The 12,500-nt window shown below is 33.9% G+C and overlaps 2 protein-coding genes across 2 annotated transcripts in view; one reads left to right on the top strand and one right to left on the bottom strand.

The window, feature by feature from the left end:
* The window catches only part of LOC136840602 (E3 ubiquitin-protein ligase ZNRF3-like), a 714,205-nt gene that overhangs the window by 59,300 nt on the left and 642,405 nt on the right, over positions 1–12,500 (top strand). The gene's annotated exons all lie outside the window — the stretch shown is intronic.
* Tusp (WD40 superfamily protein Tusp) overlaps positions 1–12,500 on the bottom strand; it is a 512,358-nt gene that overhangs the window by 73,622 nt on the left and 426,236 nt on the right. Inside the window, 2 exon segments of the mRNA XM_067107279.1 lie at positions 2,999–3,160; positions 6,278–6,390. Of these exon segments, the coding sequence (XP_066963380.1) occupies positions 2,999–3,160; positions 6,278–6,390 (275 nt within the window).

Genomic DNA, 12,500 nt, shown 5'->3' with positions numbered 1-12,500 from the left:
CCCTCTACCAACAGAATCTCGGGAAAGTGGTATGTTTTTGTGTGCTTCAGCATCATGAATATACTTCCTTAATTTCATGGCGGTATTTTTCATCTATTTTCTGTCCCTTTTCTCTTTCCCAAAATCTTGAAGTGGCATGAGTAAACTCCATCGTATTCTCGTAACTGTCAAAATTAATATAAAAGCAATAATATTCATCCTGTATTTACTTCCTTCGCTGAAATTTAATATACTTTTAAATTAAGATCAGCCTCCCTATATTTATCAGTGTGGTTGAAAAACTTTAAAAATCATAAATGTTCTCTTTCTTTTCCTTTTAATGCTAAATGTTCTTTAGATTTAAGAACGTTCTGCGCTTTTCTTCTCTGTGATGCCGAAGAAACCTTTGGTAGTAAGAAAGTCCCTCCTCTTTTAAATTTTTGTGATGCCAGAAATGATTGGGTATCATAAACATATTACCCTGAATTTCAAATCTTTCAAATTTCTGTGAATTTTTCGGTGGCCTTCATTTTTCTCAATGCCAGAAATCTTCTGAAGTCACGATTTTCCCGATTATTTTCCTCTGTAACTGAAATTCGTTGAAATCATGACGTGTCTGTTTTGTTCAAGTCTCTAGAAATCATGATTTTCCTCTACCGCAAAAAATCTTACTCAACACCGGCTTCCTGTTTCTTTTTCCTTTACCACGAAAATCATTTGAAATAATTTCATCCGTCTGATTTTCTTTTACTGCTAAAAATTCTTCAGGTTCATGATTTTACTTTATTTACTCTTTATTTTTCCCATATGTTGCTAAAATCCTTTAGAATCATGTATTTTCTCGCGCTATTTTTCCTCTGATGCTAGAAACTCTTCGAATTCATGACTTTTCTTATTTTGTTTTCCATCTCCATCTGAAAATCCTGTGAAATTACAACTTTCTCCCCTCTGTTTTTCCTTCTGATGCCAAAAGTTCTTTTGGATTTATGACTTTCCTCTCTGTGTTATCCCTTGATGTTAAACGCATTCTGAATTATGACTTCCTCCTCTCTCTCTGCCCACTGCTGCTAAATGTTTTTAAATTATATTTCTTCCTTTGTTTTCTCTCTACCGCTAAAACGTTTTGAAATCATGAGTGGTCTGCCTGCGTATTCAGTTTGCGGCTGAAATGTTTTAGGAATCATGACTTCTCCTTTATTTTCCATTTGCCTTAAAAATCCTTTGGAATCATTACTGCTTTGCTAATATAATGAAAGCAGCTCATTTCATTTATAATGAACTGTTTATCTGTAAGTCTTTTATATCTATCCCTTGAACCGAAGGGAATTATAATGGATTCTGCTCAGTATGGTGCATAAAATTCAAAATTAACAAGCAAACTTGCGCAGATGTGTTTCTTTTTAACTATAGTCTCCCTAGCCTACGTGGTCAAAAGGGGCCCCCCCAATCGCTGTACAGCGTTGACATATCTCCGTTTCTAAGTTACTCGTGGATTGTGGATGCCCTTTCCTTCCTAAGACCTTGATCTGTTATAATCCTCTTTGGTATCTCCTAGTTTTGTTTCTCTTGTAAACAACTGAGTTGAGCGCTAACTCTTCTTTTAGAAACGTTATTATCTTAAATGAAGATAAGTGATCATAAATTAAATGATATTTAAATATTAACTATCTCCCTCCTTTAAATGTTAGTTCGTAATTTTGGACCGCTGTGTTTTCTTACATCACTTCCAGTAATGATTAGGCTCGTTTGTCTTCTTTTAATCAGTAGAGTTTTTCTTCCGTTTCTCTGGTTCTTTCTTGCATTTCAGGTTTTGTTGGTGTTGTTTCACGATTGCACAAATGTCACTTTAAAAATAATATCTCTCTCTCTCTCTCTCTCTCTCTCTCTCTCTCTCTCTCTCTCTCTCTCTCTCCCTGGCAGATTTCTTTTATTTTTAGATGTAACTATAGTATTTATTAATTTTCATTATTTTATGCCATAGTTTTGCTATGCTTTATTATTTTATTATTTGAAGTTACATTGGTCTACCTGTAGTTGAAAGGACTCATTAATTTATTATTGATTTGTTTGAGGGCTGATGCTTCGTTTTGGTGAGATATCCATTGTTCCTTGTGTTGACTATAACAGAGGTCCTTTCATGGAATGGTTTAATCCAAGGCTACAAACCCAAAACTATAATTGTTTCTTATCCATCATCGCCTTAGCGTAAACGGAGATATGTCAGCACTTGAGGAAAGCGGTGTCACATTGTCTTAATTAATATTTTCATATTCTATTTCTAACAGTATTATTATCATAAAACTGCCCTCAGTTATGATGAGGTGTGTTTCTTAAGTAAAACATTTTTTTTAAGGAATCGAAAGTGAGTCTTCAATAGCCTTATTTGCATAGTGAGGAAAATGCATTTGCCATCGCTCTTTCACCCTCCCGAGACCCTCCTTTGACCAAGTACGCTGGGGAGACTGTAATTTTAGTACCTCATACATGTTAGTGCTTATGCGCATGTGTGCGTATGGGTGAAAGAAACTTGAATATAAAGTAAAAAGTGTTGTAGGCAATCCGGGATAGGAATTGTCGGAACACAGATATGTAGGCATTTCTCTCATTTTCTCTGCATTGTGAAATTCTCTCTCTCTCTCTCTCTCTCTCTCTCTCTCTCTCTCTCTCTCTCTCTCTCCCCTGTAATGTTTGCGACATGTAGTTCCTATTAAGGCTTTTTTTTGTTTTGTAACGAATGTGTTTTTGGATATTATTATTATTATTATTATTATTATTATTATTATTATTATTATTATTATTATAGACAAAAATTATTAAGAATAATGTGAAGACTTCAGCGACATATTAAGGTAATACTAAGAAGTCTTTGGGAGTATGATGTCAAAGGTAATTTTCAAGTGAATAACGATCACAATTTATAAGTCGTTTATATAATAACTCATTCTGTAGTAATACTGTTTATTATAGTTGCTATCTTCTTATGTTACTTATATACGACGTTTTGCAAGAAACCACTTACCTGACATAAAGGCAAGTGATGCGTATATCGAAGGGTGCCGTTGTTGGTGTAAAACTTCACTAAATTTCTCACGGGTTGGTTTGTTGCAGTAGCTACCGAGCACCCTTCGTCAGGTGAGTGTCCTGCTACCGCTAAGAGCTCACCCGAGTTAGTCCACTCGACCTGTGAAAAGTGTCAGAAAGTGGTATCAGTAGTAAAACAAATTGCGCATAGCCTGTATTAAAAAGTGTCAGTGCAAATATGCGGGGCTTCGTTATGACGAAAGGTGAATGATAATAAAATGATAATTTTGTAGATATTCTGTGTAAAATAGTGATAAACGATTATGATTTATGTTTAAGAATGCTCACACATCAACAGTGACAAAAATCTTTATATATATTATATATATATATATATATATATATATATATATATATATATATATATATATATATATATATATATATATATATATATATATATATATATATATACATGGTGCGGCATAAGTATCGCCCTTTTTAATTTTATATCTTATAATGTATATTTTCTTTATTATTTTCTTTAATTAATTTGCTAAATCTTCATATTTTCAGATGTTTTATACAACCATGAGATTAACAAAGGAACAGAGAGTAAAAGCAATTCAATTGTACTATCAAAACAATAAAAATGGTGCTGAAACCGCAAGATTGTTATCAGCTGAATTTAACATCCCAAGGGTGCAAAGCCGAAATATCATTTGTATTGAAAATTATTAAACCGAGTAAGAATTATATTAATTTTGTTAATATATTATATTAATCTATTAACCTGTGGCAATACATTCATGTTCGAAAAAATAAAGGATAATCAAAAAGGCTTTAATTTTGTTGCACTTAAACAAAGGGCGTTACTTTTGCCGCACCCTGAATTTATTTATTTATTTGCTAGAGACCTTTGGGGTGTTAATTTCAGATGAACTTATATTTTTGAATTATAATATTTTATATATATATATATATATATATATATATATATATATATATATATATATATATATATAATATGCATTATCTAACGGGGTGATTCCAGAGCCAAAACAAGACAGCATTCAGACCCAAATTCAAACAGCAACTGCAGAGTTGTGGATCTGGTCTGACGGTTAAAACTGACTGCAACCTCCTTTGGTAATATACGGAACCAGTTGAACTTAGATGTCCTAGAAAGTACCAATGCAAATGTAATGTGTCCCATGAAAGAGGATGGCTTGGTAGGAGTTGTTACCCCTTACTGTAGAAAGAAAGTTCCCTTAAATGGCAAATGAACCTCTCCTCCTGTGAGGGTCCCCAGGATATGTAGATATTAGCGTTCCTCCCGTCCTGTGCTTGTACCAGAAGTTAGAGTATTTCGGTTCTCAGCAAGTCTTTAGGAATGAGATTAGAGGCTTGTACCCAGTCACAGATGGGTCGACTTGTGAGCAGCCGGCCGAGATCGAACCGCTGCCCATGTCAGTGCGGTTTCAGTGCTCTACCACTGTGCTGCAACGACCACAATGTGAACTTTTAACTCTGCCTTCTTTTCCTAATGGATACTATTTTCTAAGGAGAACCTGTGAGTCTCAGATAGGAAATCATGAAGTTTGCAACCCTCCATGCCTGGAGTCAAATCAGCGCGTCAGGAACGATCGAGTTTGACTCTTCCTCCATTGGCCTAACGAAAAGGAATCGCGACAGAATGCTCGAATGGATTTATATCTTAGTTTTTCATTGTTCTTATCGATGTGATATCTTGAGGGCATAGATAGTGAATGTGACAGGTGCATTGTTGTTTGTAGAAAATTTCGTATTTTTCCTTAACCCGCCCGGTTGTAAAAGATTATTAATTAATCAATTTGACTTTCTGACGTTTTCATTAATATAGGCGGAAGTTGCTGCTTTCCCAATGTGTCCAATTAGATTTTAAGCGGCAGATAAATTGAACGGAACGTTGATTTCCGTGACTCCTCGATTACTAAAGCGATTTTATTGAAAGTCGAAATTTTAATGGATTTCAATGCATTTTGAACGAGCTGTTTATTGTAATATTCACGTAATATTCTGATTTTCGGCTTGTGGTTTTTGCTTATTTTTCCTATTGCATCGTGACGGAATTGATAGGTCTTATTAAAGTACTCCATCAGTATTTGCTTCATTTTCCTATTATATCGAGATGGAAGTAATAGGTCTTATTGAAGTAATTTCATCATCGGCCTTAATATATAGTTAAACATGGATAGGTTGTGCCGTAGAATTTCGTCAGACATAGCACTCGAGTGTTGTTGTCGGCGTGCGTTTATAAGATCAACGAAAAGGAGAGAGAGAGAGAGAGAGAGAGAGAGAGAGAGAGAGAGAGAGAGAGAGAGAGAGAGAGAGAGAAAGTGGCAGTATTCATGCACGCTTCATGAAATACGTTTATGCTTGAGTCCCTTGAAGCAATATTTTCAGTTGCTCTGTTCTTTTGGATTCCAGTAGTATATATTTTGATACTGGTAACGTCTAAAATTGCAGTGTTTCCTGAAGTGTATTTTTATATAATAAAATGTGTATGTATATAAATTGTATATGTATGTGTATGTATATATATATATATATATATATATATATATATATATATATATATATATATATATATATATATATATATATATATATATATATATATATATATATATATAATCTACAGATGTATCTCAGGAAAAAATGAAACGCCCACTGTTTTGTTTTCACTGTGGTGCATTTGCATATAGAAATCACGTCAGTGTGATGTTTTATATATATATATATATATATATATATATATATATATATATATATATATATATATATATATATACATATATATATGTGTATATATGTATATATATATGTATGTATATATATATGAATATATAATGCACTTTTCTTGTACAGTCTTTCATTTGGAGTGTTTGTTTTGGATCAGTTTTCTGGCTTTACTCACATGTATAATAGAGAGCAGTATTGCCCTGAGGATGCCATGGGCTAATTGGCGAAAGATCTGTTGGCTTAAGAATAGTTTCAAGAAGCAACAGAATAAAATTTTTCTGTCATTTCAAAACCCCAGCCTTGAAGTTGGGGAAGTGCTGGAAGCTTGAAACGTGTTAGCAGGCATTATTTATATATATATATATATATATATATATATATATATATATATATATATATATATATATATATATATATATACACACATATATATACGTTCTTGTGTTGGTAATTGACATAAATGATCATTATTAGGAAACTGGGCTGTCCATACCTGAACACCTCGGAGGGATGTTCTGATGACTGTTGGTGTCAGGTCATCGTGCGTCTTGAGGAGGTAGACCAGTCCCGTTTGAAACACAACTGCCAGCAGCCACGATGTTTCACCTGCAGATAAAAGAAATGGAAAGTTTAATTTGCCCTCTTATGTTAATACATCTCATTCGTTCACATCCCCCTACGGTGTGTGCAACTACGCTATCATACAGTATATATATTGAAACATGGTGCATACTCAGCAGTATGTATACGATGTTATACACATATATAATTAATATATATATATATATATATATATATATATATATATATATATGGCTACAAACGTCCTTTAATATCCAATTCGCTCTACCTCGGAAATAATATATTTTCATATATGTTATCGAAGGGGAATTTTTAGTTGATAATAAGTCCACCGTCCCGTGAGGTCGAACCAGCGACGGACGAGGAATCAGGACTACAGTGACACACTAACGCAGTCGGCCACAAGAGAGGTATAAGTGAATAACATCTCCCATCAACTCACCTGTCGAACTCAGGTGTCTTTGCGTTTGTACGATATCCACCCACCTCTGCCATGTTGACCGTGTAGTATATTTGTACGTAGCCATATTATGACTATTTATCACATCACCGTGATTCATATACAATCAGAAAGCTACAAACGTCCTTTAATATCCAATTCGCTCTACCTCGGAAATAATATATTTTCATATATGTTACCGAAGGGGAATTTTTAGTTGATAATAAGTCCACCGTCCCGTGGGGTCGAACCAGCGACGGACGAGGAATCAGGACTACAGTGACACACTAACGCAGTCGGCCACAAAGAGGTATAAGTGAATAACATCTCCCATCAACTCACCTGTCGAACTCAGGTGTTTTGCGTTTGGAGACGATATCCACCCACCTCTACCATGTTGACCGTGTAGTGCATTTGTCGCGCGTAGCCATATTATGACTATTTATCACATCACCGTGATTCATATACAATCAGAAAGCTACAAACGTCCTTTAATATCCAATTCGCTCTACCTCGGAAATAATATATTTTCATATATGTTACCGAAGGGGAATTTTTTAGTTGATAATAAGTCCACCGTCCCGTGGGGTCGAACCAGCGACGGACGAGGAATCAGGACTACAGTGACACACTAACGCAGTCGGCCACAAGAGAGGTATAAGTGAATAACATCTCCCATCAACTCACCCGTCGAACTCAGGTGTTTTGCGTTTGGAGACGATATCCACCCACCTCTGCCATGTTGACCGTGTAGTGTGTTTGTCGCACGTAGCCATATTATGACTATTTATCACATCACCGTGATTCATATACAATCAGAAAGCTACAAACGTCCTTTAATATCCAATTCGCTCTACCTCGGAAATAATATATTTTCATATATGTTACCGAAGGGAATTTTTAGTTGATAATAAGTCCACCGTCCCGTGGGGTCGAACCAGCGACGGACGAGGAATCAGGACTACAGTGACACACTAATGCAGTCGGCCACAAGAGAGGTATAAGTGAAATTCCCCTTCGGTAACATATATGAAAATATATTATTTCCGAGGTAGAGCGAATTGGATATTAAAGGACGTTTGTAGCTTTCTGATTGCATATGAATCACGGTGATGTGATAAATAGTCATATATATATATATATATATATATATATATATATATGTATATATATAATATATATATATATATATATATATATATATATATATATATATATATATATATATATATATATATATGTATATATAATATATATATATATATATATATATATATATATATATATATATATATATATATATATATATATATATATATATATATATATATATATATATATGTATATATAATATATATATATATATATATATATATATATATATATATATATATATATATATATATATATATATATATATATATATATATATATATATATATATATATATATATATATATATGTATATATATATATATATATATATATATATATATATATATATATATATATATATATATATATATATATATATATATATATATATATATATATATATATATATATATATATATATATATATATATATATATATATATATATATATATATATATATATCAGCTATCGATTAGTGCATTGGAAAGTGGAGTTTCAATATGATGATAAACATCACAGCAGCGATGAACATATATTTCTTAGCTATCGGAAATACTTTTTCATCATCAAAGCCTCAAAGTTGAAAAACATACACTGTTGTTCTCTCTCTCTCTCTCTCTCTCTCTATATATATATATATATATATATATATATGTATTTATATATACAGTATAATATATATATATATATATATATATATATATATATATATATATATATATTTATATATTTGTATATATATTTATATATATGCATACACTCACATGCTTGTATGTATGTATGTAATTGTGTGTGTGTGTGTGTTGTATAGTTTAATGCACATAAGCATACCAAATATGTGTGAATATGGGTCCACAAATTCAGTGAGGCTGATAAATGGAAGTGAGAAATGGGGGGGGGTACACATTTAAGCCTATTTCTCTTAGTGACAAATCGATGGCGACAGAATAAGGGTGCTTGACTGAAGGGTGGATTATGAGCCAGTTCAGATGAAAGGGAAGTAAATAAAGAAATCCCTGGAGTGCTAAAGGTGAGGTGGGGTGACTAATGGTAATCCTCCCAATCCTTTGTTATCTTCTTAAAATTTTTCTGAAATGTTTTCAAGACAAAGCCGGTTTATGTGTGTTCAGCCGTCTTTTAATCTGCAGAATTCATGTGCATATTTACAAATATACTCGTTTTTCTAAGCGAAGAATTTAAATTTTTTTTTATATGTAAAGATTTCCAGTTAATATTTATTTTCGTGTGGATTTTTATTGTTTATTTCTGAATTGATGATCTTGGGGACTTTAGTAAAATAAACAAAATATTTCCAGAGTTGGGACTCAAGATGAATGCATATATTTCATCGTTTTGTAAAAGTCATGGGCAGGGTATGTCGCATTCAGTATGTGTATTCTTTCTTGTTAAATAAAAAAAAGTTTGTTTTAGTTTTTTTTTTGTTCCATGAAATGGCTGGTAGTAGTCCATTATTTTTCTGTGCTCAGCGCTTACTGTACAATATGTGGTGCTAAGCCATTTTCTGAGGACTAATACTTAGTAGTAGAAATTCACAGTACATATATGCTAGCGGGCAAGTACACATGAACATGCAGACGGTTGGAAACCAAATATTCACACCTGACAGGTTTTCGAGGGTGGATTATAGGATTTGTAAACATTGACCTGTCACTGATGAGTTTAAGGTCTCCATCCCTGCGCACCTGTGGGGTCTTAATATTTGGTTTCCAACCGTCAGTATGTTCATGTGTACTTACCCACTAGCATATATATTGGGAATTTCTACCGCTATATCAGTCCTCTGAAAGTGGCTTAGCAAAAAGCCGAAACCGTTAAGGATTTACAACCCTTTTTCATTTTTCCACTATGGTTGTTAGATATATAAATTACATGTCAAAGGTATTATATTCACACACACACACACACACACACACACACACACACACACACATATATATATATATATATATATATATATATATATATATATATATATATATATATATATATATATATATATATATATATATATATATATATATATTTATATATATATATATACAAGGAACCGTTTCTCCTAAATAGAATTGGTTCAAGAAGAAAAGACAAGATTATATCTATAATTATACTTTTAAATGCCGAATCATGACAGAAACACCAAGTTTCTGCATCATCAGCCACTCACTCGCCTGCACAAAAGGCTCATCAGAATTGCGTGAAACCTGAGAGTAAACAGGGCCACCCACCTGTAGCTTGCACTTACTCTCTAACTTCCTGGATGTTAAGGTCCTTCCATTCCAACATCTCTTCTACACTATCTATCTAGCACTATCCATCTCTTGCTAAATCTTCCTTGTCTCCTTCCTCCCAACATTTTCTAGATGTGTACTTTTTACCAGCCTATCATTATTAATTCTCTCCCCATGACCAAACCATCTATTCACCTACGCTAACCTTTATACAACCTCTACATATATTCATGTTTTCACTAAACTCAGTCTAACGCCCATCTGTTACCACAAGTACTTTAAAACAATTCCTCTCAGCAGCTTCTAGCTTCTTTTATTTTCATTCAACACCGACACTTGATTTCGGAAGAGAGAGGTCACTCGACAGTCGCTCTATACATTTTAAATTTGGCTTCCAAATACAATCCAACACTTGACGTTCTTTTGGACTTACCCAGCTACTTTGCTTGCATTCCTTATGTTTCTCTGACCGGTCTCTTCCATTTTTTCAACTGTCTTTGTTAACATAATTTGACTTCTTCCTTGTTTCAGTTGCCACTCTTCCTAGTTTCACTTGTCATGATAACCTTATTTTCAAATTTCTCCTCTTGCAACATTTCCAACTACTCTGCAAATTTCTGCAGTTTTTCTTCATTCCCAGTCAGTATTTTGTCTACAAACATCAGCCAGTCCACATCCATTCACTACCAATTCTCTTATCCCAAAACTTTACACCTGTAACTCTAACGTCTCGCATCACTCCATCAATAGGGATATTAAACAGCTATTTAGACATGAACCACTTATGCCTTAGGCCGGTTTTGCACTAAAGTCACACGTATGTATACATATTCTAAACAAGGCTTCACTTTCATCCAGAAAACTTTTAACCACCCTCAGCAATTTTCTTTCTACGCCATACATTTCAAGATTCTCTTCCTTGCATTACTAGGTCATTATATGCAACATGAGGCCTCTTCCCTTTATTCTCAAAATTCACACATAACTTTTTCGTCATAAACACTTGATTTTCATTGCCTCTTCCCTTTCTAAGACCGCACTGTTGTTCATGTATCAGTTTTGTCATCCGCTATACTTTAGAAATCAGAATCTTGTGTATCTTTGGAGGTACTAGGTAAAGATGGGCTTCTGTATTTTTATCAGCTTTTCTGTTTTACAGAGAAACAGCTATTTCTTCTATTCATTACTGTGAACCTTTAACGCATCCATACATATCTTTGACATCTTGATTAACCATTGAACTATACTTGTGCCATCATATCGCAGCATGCCACTTGTAACCACATCAACTTCTGAGCCATTCTGTTTCTCAACCCTTGCAATCCTGTCCCCCAAATCCTAAACAGTCACTTCCACAAATATTCTCAAATCTGCTCTAGCTCCTTGTGCTCTCGCAACAATCAGCTTTGCCTCTCTTCTGTCCTCATATTTAATAGATCTTCAAAATAAATACTACCTGGACTCGTGACATCATTCCCTTCAGACAGAACCTCTCATATTGTATATTTAAGGCTGAAATCCATATTCTTATTAACGTTTTTTTCAGCATGTGCTTCCATGCAAAACACCTTACTGTCCCAAAAATATTTGCCTAAATCCAACCCTCTATTTTCACTGTTGCTTGTATTTTTTCTCTCTCACTCCCTTTTCACTACATGTCCATCCTCATGCACACCTGTGCATGATCTGGTTTGTCATGCAGTTGCACCTCGTTTAATTTCACCTTCATTCCACCACTTAGTGCTCTTATTCTCTGTCCTTGCTTTCATATACCAACATGGTTTATGGTCCTAGTTCACTGTCCCTACCCTTGTATACCTACATTCTGGACTCGGTACCTCTCCATGCTGCACTTTGTATGCCCCACATATACTCTTTCCAATTCCTTTTTTTTGAAAATCAATTGTCTTAATTGTATTTATAACCACATTTTGCCCCTTGTGAATTTTAACTGTTGCTGCAGCCAAATAATGATCACCTGTACATCCAGCACTTCTCTTCTCATAATTACACCCATCAGCTTGTCCTTCCATCTTCTCTGAAGACGTTCATAATCTACCAAACGCTTCTCTTCATCATTCTCTCTTTCCCAACTCATTTCCACGAGACTCAGTTTATTTGCTCCAGAAACTCCATACCTGCCAACAGCACCATCTCTTTCCCTGGAATCTATCTGCTTAAACACAAACACACACACACATATACATCGTGTGTGTGTGTGTGTGAAAATTACCCAACCGAACCACCCTTTCTCGCTCTCCAAAACTAGATAGGTACAGATTCACGGTAA

This window comes from Macrobrachium rosenbergii, chromosome 8 (assembly GCF_040412425.1).
Source record: "Macrobrachium rosenbergii isolate ZJJX-2024 chromosome 8, ASM4041242v1, whole genome shotgun sequence".
NCBI lineage: Eukaryota > Metazoa > Arthropoda > Malacostraca > Decapoda > Palaemonidae > Macrobrachium > Macrobrachium rosenbergii.
The sequence above is the reverse complement of the archived record's forward strand: the minus strand, read 5'-3'. Positions and strand labels throughout refer to the sequence as shown.